Below are 15,819 nucleotides of genomic sequence, written 5' to 3'. Positions count from 1 at the left end.
CATTCGAGAATAGTCATCAATGATTAGCATAAATCTCCTTGTAAACTTCTAGTTCTTGCTAGACCACATAAATCAGTATGAATTAAGTCAAGAGCATTATTAGATTTTTCTGGAATACTCTTAAAAGATGCTCTAACTTGCTTTCCAAATTGACATTCCTTACATACCGAATTGTGAGGTTTAACAATCTTAGGTAAATCTCTTATTGCCTTAGTTGTACTGATTTTCACAATGCAATCAAAATTTACATGACAAAGTCTCTTATGCCATAACCAACTTTCATCAATATGTGCAATCAAGCATGTCTTTTCACTGTTATTCAAATGAAAGATATTACCTCTAGTCTGATTACCAGTTGCAATTTCCAAACCAATTCTGTTCATAATTTTGCATTTTCCATTCTTGAATTGTAACTAAAATCCTTTTTCAACTAATTGACCAACACTCAAAAGATTATGCTTCAAACCTTCAACATAGTAAACATTATCAATATTGTTCTTACCATCAAAAGATATAGTGCCTTTTCCTTTTATTAAACAAGCTTTATCATCTCCAAATCTCACTAGACTTCCATTGTATTCCTGAAAGGTTAAGAATTTACTTTTATTACTAGTCATATGATGTCAACATCCTGAATCAATTATCCATTCATCCTTATCTTCAATTCTAGTTGTCAGGGCCTACTCTACCGATGAATAGTAGGTGTCGATTGATCTTTTGTTATAGCAACAAAAACCCATCCATTGTCTGCCAGATCCTCATCAGAATCATTAGTGACTCCTTCATCAGCAAGGTAATAAGATTTGTCTCTATTCTTCTTGAATTTGTATCTCTGATATTCAGGGTTAGGTTTGTATGTTCTTCTAGCTTCTTCTTTCAATCTTGCATGTCTATCAAGACACCTAGATGCCATATGACCAATCTTATTGCAGTTATAACATTTAAAGGATGCTTTACCTTCATACTTACTTCCAATTGGACCTTTAGGCATTTTCCTTGTAAATAGTGCTTCAAGTTCTTCAAGTTCTTCATTTTCTCTCCTGCTTTCTTCAAGTTCTCTTGCATAAAAGGATTTCCAATCAGATTTATCAAATGATAATGATGAAGCAAATGATGATGCCTTAAAAGCTAAATCTATCTTTATAGTAGCAACAGGACCAAATTCTTCAATTTCAAAAGCTGAAATTTTTCCAACCAAAGTGTCTCTAGTTACTGATGTATTAGGCATTGTTCTCAATTCATTTATAGCAGTTACTTTTATTTTGTATGCCGGTGGCAATTCTCTTAAAACTTTTGAAACAAATTCATCTTCACTTAAGGTTCCTCCACAACATTTTATACCCAAAACTATTTCATTTACTCTTTCCATAAAAGCAAAAATCCTTTCATCGTCTTCCCTTTTCAGATTTTCATACCTGACCCAGAAGGATTCAAGTTTTGCAATTTTGACTATGATATCACCTTCATTCAATGTTTCCAATTTGTCCCAAATAGCTTTAGTAGTAGATCTATTTGATAATCCCATAATTTGTTGATCTGACAATGCGCTCAAAAGTGCTTCTCTTGCTTTGCAATCATTTTCCTCAACTTTGCCTAGAGTTGGTGGAGTAGGTTGACCTTGAGTAGGAGAAGTATAACCATTCTTTGTAACCTCTCATATGTCTTTTCAAATGCAATTCAAATGTGTCTCCATCCTGATCTTCCATATGCCATAGTTGGTTCCATCAAGTTTAGGACTATCCTTCCTGAAATAGTTTGAAGACATTAGACCTCCTCAAGCTGTTAAACTTCTACAAAAAGAGGACTAATCTTTGATACCAATTGTTAGGTCCCAAAGAAAACTGAGAGGGGAGGGTGAATCAGTTGTCCAATAAATTCAAACTAGAATTGACTTAACCAAACCTTAATCCTTAATACCAGTAAACCAAACTTTATATCGGTGGACAATTTATCAGTTAATTGTAGTACCAGTAAAGATTAATGCATGAAACAGAAAGGCAATAATATCCACAACACATAACACAAATATTTGTATGTGGAAACCCTATAAGGGGAAAAACCACGGTGGGAAACCTTACCCACAATCAGATGATACTACTATAGATAGTTAGTGTGTACAATATGGGGTCTGCACATGCAGAAATGCCAAGCGCCTAGAGCTCACTACTCAAACACAAAATGATAGTCACACTAACTACAATTGGATGGTTAAATCCAATGATAATGTACTGCTCAAAATAACATCTTCATATTCTGGATTCAGTACTGGTTTAGCTCTGATATGCCTTCTTCAAACCTTCCTTCAATCTTGAATGATGTCTGTGTGTATAGCTCTGCTAATTTTTGCATATACCGAATTACAATCCTTTTCGTAATCCTATATTAATCTCACAAATGAGATCTTACATTTATACCATAACCTAAGACCAATTGAGTAGGTCGGCTCACTAAAAAGATATTACAATAAAAATTAATTACAAATGAAACAAATATCCGATGCATCATGTCGGCTCAATGCATTTACAATAACAACAAATCATCTCCATGATGTGTCGTGCTAATCTAGAATAGATATACCTGCCAGTGTATATCCTGGACCTATTTGCCAGTAATAGCAAATATGCAAACTCAAATAGACCAATGAACAAATCACCAATACAAAGTATCCAAACAATGTCTTTGACATAACAAAGTAGTCTCCAAGTGATTCCAAGTGTCGGTGAACCAAATATCGGTGACTGTACATAAGTCACTATCTTGCCGGTGAATATAACCAAATCTCCAAGTGCTGATAAGTGTTGACAAGTGTTGACATCAATGACAAAACCATATCAACATATCCAAAATACCAACATATCCCAACCTCCTTGCAGACTGATTAGAGGGTTGGGTCTTTAATGGAGCCCAAAAAGGCCCTCTGGTCCTCTACAAAAATGCTTCTCAAGCAAACAGTAGTGTCCATCTTGACAAATCAGATTACCAAATTAAACAACCTGAACCTATAGACCTAAACTAGAGGCAGAAATTAAATACTGTGAGCTCCGACAATTTATCTACCAAATGGAAAAGGCTAATTGAAGATGACAGAAGAAAATATTGTATATAAATAGATGAAGCTCTTGATTGTAATAATTCCTTCTACAACCATATTAATTGCTTTAAAATTTTGTAAATCTTTCATATATCTCTGCAAATCTTTCCCATAAATGCACTAGGGTGTGAAATTGGAAATAGCTATAAACTAGTACTAAGTTGGCAAGTACCACATTGGAAGTCATGGGGACAGAGTGGATTATAGTTAGTCACTAGACAAATATTAAATGACCAACATTATCGATCGTGACATTTGATACGTGTCTATTGACTCCAATTCCATTCCAGGCACTTTTTGGTGAAATATGTTCTCTTCAGGAAATAGGGCTGAAATAAAACTTCAGCCATTGATCTACAATCATCAAACAATTTAAAATCATTGATGGATTTTAGGTACGTGTCACCCTTCACGTGTCAAAGAGGTCGCGCTTTTCGATACATCGTGCAGAGTCCGGACTCGTTGTGATGTACTGATGTGTTGTGATGTGACTTGTCTATTAATGGCAATGAATAATAAATTCATGAAATCGCCAATAAAATTATACTTTTCCATAAGCAACAAAATATTAGCCAAACAAATTAAATAATTTTCAAGGAGTGGATAAAAATCGCCAATACGTTTAAATAATTTTTCCTTCAGACTAAAAATTTTGCCCATACAATTATATATTTGTTCCTTTAAATGAAAAATATTTGCCTCCTACAATATATATTTTCCCCATAGAACAAGGTATTATTCGCCAAAATTTTATTGAATTTTCATACCCTAGAAAAAAATTGCCAATACAAATTTTTTTTTTCCTATTTTGAAAAAACTTTCCGCCATCAATATGAAAATTTCCCCCTAAAAATAACGTCTGATTCACCAGGATTTTACACTTTTGCCCAAGGGCTGGTTTCTTAAAGTTAGCCCTGCTCCTATTCCTAAATACCATTTCGGTTAAGCTCAATATCGAAGGACTAAATCCTCTTACATAAACCCAACTCGATCACCAATGATCGACCAAATCCTCATCCTTAATGATTATTACATTATTCACTCAATACATCCTCACACATGATCTACAATGAGATCTTACATCAAATATTTACAGACCCTTGACCATAAACAATAAGATCGGCCACCAGACAATAAAACAATTACATAATTACAAAACATGTTGGCCTTAGACCAAACAAATAATATCCAACCCATAAGACATCCCAGAAACACATCAAGAGGTCCAATCCACACGTTACATTAAGTTCGTCCATAACCTAGATATACTGGGTCCAATTTTGATCCATACATGCTAAAGCAATGATCTCAATCCGCCAAGTCTCGAACATGATCATCACCAGTATCCTGAATCCATACCAGGAGCCACACCAACACCACTTATCCAATTCATCAAAGCTTTGCCAGTGAAACCCTCGCCGAAACCACAAACCAAGCTTCTTAGCAAATAGGATAGAATCTGATCACCAAATCCAAAACCAACTAACTAAACATAAATATGAGTAGCATGAATAAGCCAATTCCATAACCCAGACATGCCGAAGCATACCGGATCATATCCAACCAAAAACCAAACATCCTACCAGGACCAAAAGGGTGTCGGTAAAGCATCCAAAATAGCTAGTGTTGACATCAATGACAAAACATCAATGCAACACATAATCAATTCTTCCAGATGGCCAACATAATCATAGCTCAAGAAGCCATCCATTCTATCCAAAATCATAAACAACTGAGTATGATTGTAAAACTAGACATAAAGATAGCTAATGATAAAGTTGACTAGAGATTTCTCTACAAATGCATGGAAGCTTTTGGCTTCTCCAAACACTGGATAAATATAATATTTTTTTGTATCTCCACTCCAAGAGTTTGGGTTCTAATTAGTGGGAATCCTAAAGGTTTCTTTGATTCTTCTAGAGTTATCATATAATGTGACCCAATTTCCCCCTTTCTTTTCATCATTATGGTCAAAGATTTAGGCAGAAGCATTTGCAAAGCCCAAGAGTTAGGTTTTATAAAAGGCATTAGAATTACTAATTCAATGCAACCCATAAAACATCAACAATTGGTTGATGATATTATGCTTTTGGTGTTGGTGAGGCTACATAAGCTGCTCATTTCAATTAAATACTTCACAAATACTCTCAAGCATCAGGCCAAGTGGTTAATCAATAAAAATCTAAAATCTTTACCTTTTATATTGACCCCCCTAAAGAATGAATGATCCAAATACCCTTGGATTTAGACTTGGTCAACTACCTTGCTCGTATCTTAGCCTTCCTCTAGATAAAGGGACAAGATCAAATAATCTTTGGAATAAATTTGGAGACAAGATTAATAAGAAGATGACATCATGGAAAGGCAAATGGTTATCATGGGCAGGAAAAACTACTCATTTAAAGGTAGTCTTCTCTTCTCTACCAATGTATCAGATTTCCATGAGGGCTTCACTAAATAGGCAATATCAAATCGTGTGCATTCATATTAGGGGGTTTAATATCCTAAAAATGAGGGTGCAATATATTGCCCATCGGTGAAAATAGGGGGGGTTTTAATTTGAGCTATTAAAAATACAATATTTTGTGCAAATAGGGGGGCTTTTAATTCGAGATGTGTATTGGGAGGGGGTGGAAAAAAAGGAGTTTAGGTTGATGGTATGATGAAAGAATAAGGATCCGTTCAACTACTGAGAGGGGGGGGTGAATCAGTAGATAGAAAAACTGATTAAATTCACCTATCTCAGAAATAACCTCTCAAAGTAAACTTCAAACTAACAAGTTAAACCACTGAACTTAAAATGTAATATCACTATCAAAATAAACTAGCAGGTTCAAAACTGGTTGATTGTTACAACAGATTAATAGTAAACAACTTGAAACTTACAAACATCCAAATACATTTTCTGATATCAGTAAAAACTTCATATCTGATTTCTGCATGTTAACATAACTTATTAAAGTGGATTAAGTAGTTAAGCAATTCAACCATCACAAAAATGTAACCACAAAAAAATTCATCACTTGACACATAATTTTTGACGTGGAAACCCAAATGGGAAAAACCACGATGAGATGAGACTCACAAAAATAACTATTTGAACTCTTCTGAAGTTCACCCTGTTAGGAGCCAAGCCTGTTAAAGCTTTTTTTAAAAGTCCTGTTAAGAAAAGATCCTGTTAGGGACCACCCAGTTAAGAGATTGACTACAATGCCCTATTAGAAGCAATACCCTATGAGGAGTAACCTTTGTAAAGGATTTAAAAATCCAAACTAATGGGTCACCTAGTTAGAGGATTTGAAAAGTGAAGCTTGTTAGAGCCTACTCGGTTAGGGGATTTTACTGTTGTAACTATTAGAAAACAACAAGAGTTTTATGATTTGTTAGGATAGCACTAAACTTGCTTGTTCAGATCCTTTTCATGCTCTTATCTTCTCTTACTCAAACTGCAGATACATCATCTGATTTGGCAACCACACATTCAATTACAACTTTGCCAACTCACTAAACAAAACAACTCATCGACCTTAAATACAAATCAATTAGGTTGGTATCACAAAAAAAACCTAATCTCATAGAGATTACAAACAAGTCAGTTTAGGTATGACCATTGGATTACGTAACAATCTCTGCACATCATTCAAGAAAGCCTCGACCGCTCCTTGATTGCTGCTTCATCAAACTTAGCAACTCATCACATGCTTTGCATTACATGTAATATACTTGCTCATTCCCAAAATGAAAAATATTAACTCAATGCGCCATAAACACTTTGAAACTCTCCTCATACAATATGAATATGTGTCATAATTGTTAACGCTCAACAGATCATAAACTAATATAACCAATTCTCCAAACTTAATCGATTAGTGTTTATCAAATCAATAGGTAGGGTTTACTGGTTCAACTCTCAAATACTTAGCAATACTGGTTTACTCAAAAAATTAACCTATCGGTTACAATTCCCTTTCACTAGCTCTTCCTACTGGTTACTAAATAACATCATAACAATATCATCACCATTACCAGTTAATTGACATCAATGACAACATAATATTTCATTAATGCAATCTTCATGAAAATGCCAACAATCTCCCCCTTTGGCATTGATGGCAATTCAAATATCAATACCATACAAATCACATAGTTTTTCTCCTCCTTTGACAACAATGCTAGATTGAAAATAAAACATGCAATGTCAAACTCACTGATCAACATCCATAACCTACAACTTGATGCCCCCCTATGGATTAAGTCCACTTCTACACCAATCTTGCTGTAAAATTTTGCAAGTAGCTCTAGGACTGATGTAATCTACATCATGCTCAATTAACCTCTTGAAGGGGTACAACCCCTAGCTAACTTCTAAGATACTCAAAATTAGTCTTAGGCAGAGGTTGAGTAAAGATATCTACAAGCTGCTCCTTGGTAGAAACATGGTCCAAGATCACATCTTAACTCTGCACGTTTTCCCTGATCAAGAAATTATACTTCAATTCAATATGCTTGGTTCGTGCATGCAAAATGAGATTCTTTAAAATATTTATGGCACTGGTATTCTCACATAAAATATTTACAGTTTCTATAAACTTTATCTTGAAACCTTCCAGAATGTGTCTCATCTAGATAGCCCAGGTACAGTTCATATAAGAAGCAACATACTCAGCTACAATGGTAGACTGTGAAATACAACTCTGCTTCTTGCTACTCCATGAAACAAGTCTTCCTCCTAGAAAGCATGCTCCATCGGTTGTGATTTTCCGATCATCAATATTACCCGCCCAATGTGCATCTGTGTACACCTTCAAGTCAAATTTTCCTTCATATGGATACCATAATCCATAGTCAATAGTGCCTTTCAAATATCTGAAAATCCTCTTGGTTGATATCAAATGTGTTTCTTTAGGATTCTTCTGAAATCTAGCAACTAGACCAACTGCATGAGCTATATCTGGTCTGCTGAGAACAACATAAAGCAATTTTCCAATCATTGACCTGTACTCTTTTTCATCAACAAATGTGGCATCATCTTCCTTAGACAAGTTACAACCTATAACCATTGGTATCCCAACTGGTTTATAGTCACTCATACCAAATGTCTTTAACACCTCTTTCACATACTTAGACTGCGTAATGAAAATGCCACTCTTCATTTGTTGTATTTGCAAAACTATGAAGAATTTTATCTCTCCCACTAGAGACATTTCAAACTCACTCTTGATTTCATTTGAAAATTCATTTCTCATGTCATCATTGCTTCCAAATATGATATCATCCAGAAACACTTAACTAACCAGTATCTTATCTCCTTCAGATTTGAGATATATGTTGCTATCTTCACTAGTTCTTTAAATACCTATTTTCATCGGGTGTGAATGAAGCCTTTCATACCATTCTCTCAGTGCTTTCTTTAATCCATATAATGCCTTGTGCAACTTACATACCATATCCTTCTTCTCAGTCAAAACATAACCATTTGGTTGCTCAATGTTTACTTCTTCTTCTAGTATACCATTCAAGGATACAGATTTCACATCCATTTGATATACTTTGAATCCCTTATGAGCTGCAAAAGCTAGTAAAGTTCTGACACCTTTCATTCTAGCAAAAGGTGAAAAAGTCTCTCCATAATCTTCTCCTTCTTCTTCTACAGAACCTTTGCAAACCAATCTATCTTTGTTTCGAACTACTTCACCATCATCATTCAGCTTGTTCCTAAAAACCCACTTAGTACCTATCACATTTTTGTTCACTAGTTGGCGTACTAAGGTCCATGTATTTTTCTTCTCAATTTGATCAAGCTCCTCCTCCATAGCTTTGACCCAATGATTGTCTCCAAATGCTTCCTTAGCAATTCTAGGCTCAATAGTGGAGACCATGAAAGAATTTTCTCTAATTCTTCTTCTAGTTGAAACTCTTGCATCCTTATCTCCAATAATCTGGTCAGGATTGTGATTGAGTCTCACATACCTCAGAATAACATGATCATTACCTTTAGGATCATTATCATCTTCTTTTGCTGAGTCTACTTGTTCTGGTTGAACTGGTTCATCAATATTTGCTTTACCAGTTTCAGATTTCACAGGTTCTCATTCCAAAAACAAAATGCAAGGATCTTCATCCTTTCTCTCCACACTGGTTTCCCCTGAGACTTCAAGATACTCATCCACACAAACATCATCACTCTCAATGATTCTATGAGTCTAGTTATTGTAACATTTGTAGGCCTTACTCTTTCCATGAATGCAATATTCACAATAGGGTCACCTCCATTAAGAGTCTTCAACTTGTCTCATATAGTCTTTGTAGATGATTTGTCAAATAGTCCCATTATTTGCTGATCAGAAAGTGCACACAAGAGGGCTTATTTTTCTTTACAATCATTCTCAAGCACCTTATCTAAGTTTGTCCAAGGAGGATTGCTAGATGCACAATTATGAGGTGTAACACCATTATGTGTGATCTCCCAAATCTCCTTACCAAGGCATCTCAGATGAGTCTCCATCTAAATTTTCCATACTTTGTAATTTGTTCCATCAAGCCTAGGAATATCTCTTTGAAAGATAGCTCCAAATGAACTAGATGAACTTGAACTATTAGTCACCATAGGATTTTCCTCAAGTGGTTAAGCTTTTGTAGAGAGGACCAGAGCTCTGATACCAATTGTTAGATAGTTCAAATAACCGAAAGACAACTGAGAGCGGGGGTGAATTAGTTGTCACAGATTAACAAAACATTTAGCAATTAAAAATTTAAAACCATAACCCAAAAGATCAATATTGGAATGCATAAACCAAATACTGAAATAGCAGATAAAACAATTAAGAATAAACAATAATCAGAGAATAAATACCATCCACATGACACCAAGATTTATACGTGGAAAACTTGGTGAAGGGAAAAACCGCGGTGGGAAGCCTACCCATAGTTAGATAATACTTCTGCAGTAAGTATTTGAATTAGAATTGAGGAGCTTGCACTTGCAGGAAGGCCAATAGTCTATAGTGCACTTCTCATCACAAAAAGAGTCTCACTAACTGCATAGAAATCCATACTACAATCCAGAGAAATGAATGAATTGCAAAGATAGCATCTCCTATGCCTGAATACTCTTCTGGTTTAGCTCAGGGCCGAAGAACTAAATCCTCTAACATAAACCCAACTCAATCACCAATGGTCGACCAAATCGTCTTCCTAAATGATTATTACATTATTCACTCAATACATCCTCACACATGATCTACAATGAGATCTTACATCATATATATACAAACCCTCGACCATAAACAATAAGATCGGTCACCAAACAATAAAACAATTACATAATTATAAACATGTCAGCCTTAGACCAAACAAATAATATCCAACCCATAAGACATCCCAAAAACACATCAAGAGGTCCATTCCACACATTACATTAAGTCGATCCATAGCCTAGATACACTAGGACCCAATTTTGTTCCATACACGCTAAATAAATGATCTCAATCTGCCAAGTCTCGAACATGATCACCATCAACATCCTGACTCCATACCAGGAGCCACACCAACACCACTTATGCAATTAATTAAAGATCTTCATTAAAGCTCTATTGGTGAAACCCTCTCCGGAACAACAAACCAAGATTCTTATCAAATAGGATAGCATCTGATCACCAAATCCAAAATAAACTGACTAAACATGAATATGAGTAGCATGAATAAGCTAATTCCATAACCCAAACATACCAAAGCCTGCCAAATCATATCAAACTAGAAACCAAACATCCACTTGGGATGAGAAGGGTGTCGTTAAAGCATCCAAAACAGCTAATGTTGATATCAATGCAACACATAATCAATTCCTCTAGATGGACAACATAATCATAGCTCAAGAAGCCATTCATTCTATTCAAAATTATAAACAACTGAGTATGATTGTAAAACTAGACATAAAGATAGCTTATGATAAAGTTGACTAAAGATTTCTCTACAAATGCATTGAAGTTTTTGGCTTCTCCAAACACTAGATAAATATAATCATTTTTTGTATCTCCACTCCAAGAGTTTTGGTTCTAATTAATGGGACTCCTAAAGATTTCTTTGATTCTTCTAGAGGTATCATATAATGTGACCCAATTTGTCTCTTTCTTTTCATCATTATGGTTGAATATTTAGGCAGAAGCATCTGCAAAGCCCAAGAGTCTATTTTTATAAAAGGGATTAGAATTACTAATTCAATGCAACCCATAACACATCAACAATTTTCTAATGATATTATGCTTTGGTGTTGGTGAGGCTAGGGAAGTTTCTCATTTAAATAAAATACTTCACAAATACTCTCAAGCATTAGACCAAGTGGTTAATCAAGAAAAATCTAAAATCTTTACTTTTTATATTGACCCCCCTAAGGAATGAATGATCCTAAATACCCTTGGTTTCAAACTTGGTCAACTAACTTGCTCCTATCTTGGCCTTCCTCTAGAGAAAGGGACAAGATCAAATAAGCTTTAGAATAAATGTGGAGAGAATATTAATAAGAATATGGCATCATGGAAAGGAAAATGGTTATCATGGGCAAGAAGAACTACTCATTTAACGATAGTCTTCTATTCTCTACCAATATATATGGGGGCTTCACTAAATAGGCAATATCATACTGTGTATGTTCATATTGGGGGATTTAATATCCTAAAAATGAGGGTGCAATATATTGCCCATCGGTGAAAATAGGGGGGTTTTAATTCAAGCTATGAAAAAATACAATATTTTGTGCAAATAGGGGGGCTTTTAATTCAGGTTGTGTATTGGTAGGGGGTGGAAAAAAAGGAGGTTAGTGAAATATTTTTTGAAACTAGGGTGATTATTTAGTATACCATGAATGCAAGTGATATAACCCACGTTCACTAAGTAAAGCCCTCGTGTAGATGTCATGTCTCCCGCTCTTGGTTGGTGCTAATCTAAAACTCATTTAGAAAATGAGAAAATTATTTTAGCAAGGGCTCATTGAAAGCAAGAGGATGGATATGATTTCACGGGATAAAATCTATAAACCCAAAGAAGTAGGTGGTTTATGGTTGAGAAATCATTTATGGCAAAACAAAGCTCTCGAAGCCAAATTGGTATGGAAAATGTTTAAGGAACAAAACGTCAAATGGTTCTAACTTCTTCAAGGTAAATAATTAGAAGACTTCAATCCTATTGGTATATTTAGAGTCTCTAATCTACCGAAAGGTTCAAGGGTATGAAAATTCATTCTAAAATATAGAGATCTAATTTCAGAGTAGCTTTCTTCGGACATTTCTGATGGGAGAAGTGCTTCTTTCTGGTTTGATTCTTGCGGAGCATTCCCAATTGTATCTAACCTAATGGAAACTACCCTGATCAAAGATTATTTTGAAAGAGAATGGGGGTCCTCTATTAGGGAATATAATGATTTTGACAACAGTTATTCCTTGGGTTGGAAATGGAAAAAATTTGACCACTTTTCCCTTCCACGGGAAGATTTATCTCAATTAAAGGATATTTTAAATAACAAAATATTGAATTTCAGGAATAGTCAAGATAATTTGGTTTGGGTAGGAGATAACTCAAGGAATTACTCTTCCAAGGATGGATACAAAGCCATTGTCAATAAACAACATTACATCAAAACTAAGATCCCCATTCAATTATGCTAGAATGGGTTATGTCTACCAAAAGAAGGGACATTCTCTTGGGCTACCTTTTAAGGGAGAATTTTAATTGTGGAATGGTACAAGAGAATAGTTTTTGACGGACCTTCTAGATGTTCTCTTTGTGAACAAAATGAGGAAACATAGAATTATATTCTTTTAGGATACCCCTTTGCTCAAAATTATTGATGTTAGTTATGCGCCAAATTAGGATGGATCACTGCTCTTCCTAATGATATCATTTCTCTCTTCAAAAGCTAGCCAATTTTGAATAAGAAGTACATTTATAGAGGTTTGTGGATCATTTCTCCCTCAATAATCCTATGGGAATTATGGAAAGAAATGAACCAAAGAATTTTGCAAGGGAAAAAGATGATTTGGGATTCGCTCATCAATAAAGTAGAAGTTGCCATTATAGAAGTGATGAACAGAAAAATTATAGGTCAGTTAAAAAAGGAAGTCCAATTTTCAAATTGGGATGGCTCCATTAGAAGGAAATGGTTCGGACTCAAGATTCCCCCCTTTGTTGCCAATGGAGATTAAGTAAATCTTTTAAAAAGAGCAAATTGTGTTTTGAGACCCCCTAAATTATGTTTGCCTAAATTAAACTTTGATGGGCCTCTCAAGGTAGTCTTGGTATCTTGAGCTAGTCTTGGTATCTCGAGCTAGTTGTATAGGTCATGCCTAGATTGGCTCAATTATAGAAATGTTGGCAAAGCAACTACAAGAAAATACTAATAATATAGTAAAACTTAAAGCTCTTATGAAAAGGGTCCTTCTATGGAGAGAGTTAAACATAAAGCATTTATAAATTGAAGGAGAATCTATACTTATTATCAATGTGTTGAGGGCGGGCTACACCCCAAATTGGGGGCTCAATTCTTTGCTTGGTAAAGTATTGGAGGTGGTTAATTCCTTTGAAGCAGTAGTCTTTAATCGCATTTTCAGAGAGCATAATGTTATTGCTGATTGCTTGGGAAATTCAGGGGTAGATGGTATTAAATTTAGAACTTTGGGCTCAACTAGTTGATAAAGTTGTCAGATTTAAAACTTTATTCGTTATTTATTTATGGTATCCATTGAATTAGGGGTTGATATAGATTAATATAATAAAAAACTTGGAAACCCCAAATTTGCATTGTTGACTTCTTCTTGTATGAGATAGATTCTTCTTCGGGCAAGTTTTGGTTCTTGGATTCCAAGAAGCCGTCAGTTGTGCTCTCTATGACAGAGCATTGCAGAAGCCTTCGCCGAGAACACCCACTTGACCACCAACCTTTAGTGTCACGCTTGGGCTTGAAACCCTTAATACAACTACACACATCATTTGCAATATTGCACAATCCATTTGCCCCATAGATATCATACCCACTGCATTGACCTTGGTATGTCGACCATCCCTGATTCCAAGTCCCATCATCCATCAAGTCCCAATATTTTATTTCACCCTTCTCATCTACAGAGATACACCCTGTCAAGGTAGGCCCATGCTGGAATATCCAAAAACTAAAGTATATTTTTGAAGGAGAAATCCTCACACACTACATTTCGAATATCTTAGGAGCATTACCCTCCGGCACGTTGGCAAAGCAATTACCAGTCCACTCTCCACTGGAACAATATAGAACACTATTGTTATAGACCATCAGCATCTGTTGTCTTTCCTGGAGACATGTCCATTCCTACAGAGAAGAGCCCACTTGTAGGATCCACATAACTCTTCCATGAAGTTAGCTTCATCCCTTTCCACAGCTTCATTCCAGGTAACCATGTATCTGTCGAATGCGCGAAGCTCTCCCAAACAATCTCAGAATTGTTCTGGCCGTGACCCAGGATAATGAAATTAGCAGAGTTTGTTATTATTCCCCGCAATCCTTTCACAGCAAGATCAGTCCGCCACACCGACCGGCCCATCAAGCAATCTGAGATGACCGTCGCTTGAAAATTTCAGAACGCCGAGCATGCTTCTGATAGGATTATCTCTGTTAGCTACCCAAACTATGACCTGTGGATAAATTTGTGCGTACCAGATGCCAATGTACCAATTATTCGTTCCTCTTGGACTGAAAAATCCCAGTTCAAACATGCCATTCTTTGATATTATGCTCTGATTTCCAACGAGCGACTCCCCCAGTACAAGGTAATCTCCACCACCTAGTGCTAACGAACAGCAATTATTCACTGCAAAAATCATAGTAACTGCTAGGACAAAACACTTCATCACAATTTCAATAGCTATAGCATATGTATTACTATTTTTGTACTTTAAATAGACATGAACATGGGAGAAGTAGTGTCGTGGATTCAAAGGAAATGTGTGCAGAACTTGTTTTTTCTACAATTCCATAGTGTCCATTTTCATCCTCGCAATATTTACAAATATTCTACGTGGAGAATATCTAAACCGTAAATAAAACAAATAAATGATCCCACTCCGCCATACGCGGAGTTTGACTGTTATAAGCTTGAAGATAGCGTGAGCTCCACGCCATCTGGTTCTCAATCAATGACAAAGGAAACGCATGGGAACGGGGAGGTAAGTCAAGTGTAACCAGAACGCGTGGGGGAAGTCAAGTCTTTTGTCCCGACATATTATTATCAGTAATAGACGTGATGAGAATTTCATCCAAATGGTTCCATGGAGATGAAACTGATTTCAATCATCTAAACGAAATTTTTTGTTTTTATGTAAATCCAGTGTTTTTTTTGTCCCGGACGAAAGCCAGACATATCCCTAGTTATAAACGTGAAAGCAATCTTATTGAATGATTTATTAATAACAGTAATTTTGGTGTAATAGGTATGTTGAAAAGTTATAAAAGATTAATTAGTGATTTGTTTTTATTTTATTATATTAAAGATAAGAGTGTAAACATACATACAACAGTATGTCTAAAAGTCATGACTGTATATGGTTGTCATAAAAATATTAAAAAAAAAATCATATAAATAATAAGATATCCACGCAGGGCTTCTTATCAGTCTATAAATGCTACAGCCTATACATCTGTTTATATCATTGTAATATAAAAAATAGTGACACATCTGTATTATCTTGTACTTCATCAATATTAT

General features: G+C 35.4%; 1 protein-coding gene across 1 annotated transcript in view; it reads right to left on the bottom strand.

Annotated features, from left to right (window-relative positions):
- The window catches only part of LOC131076370 (S-locus-specific glycoprotein S6-like), a 41,106-nt gene extending 26,168 nt beyond the window's left edge, over nt 1–14,938 (bottom strand). The window contains exons 1-3 of the mRNA XM_058013512.1: nt 14,651–14,938; nt 14,388–14,562; nt 13,863–14,215 (exon numbers count right to left, since the gene is read on the bottom strand). Of these exons, the coding sequence (XP_057869495.1) occupies nt 13,863–14,215; nt 14,388–14,562; nt 14,651–14,938 (816 nt within the window). The remainder of the gene's footprint in view (nt 1–13,862; nt 14,216–14,387; nt 14,563–14,650) is intronic.
- Between the last annotated feature and the right edge of the window lie 881 nt (nt 14,939–15,819).

Source organism: Cryptomeria japonica, chromosome 7, assembly GCF_030272615.1.
Source record: "Cryptomeria japonica chromosome 7, Sugi_1.0, whole genome shotgun sequence".
NCBI lineage: Eukaryota > Viridiplantae > Streptophyta > Pinopsida > Cupressales > Cupressaceae > Cryptomeria > Cryptomeria japonica.
This window is presented reverse-complemented; position numbering and strand designations above follow the sequence as displayed.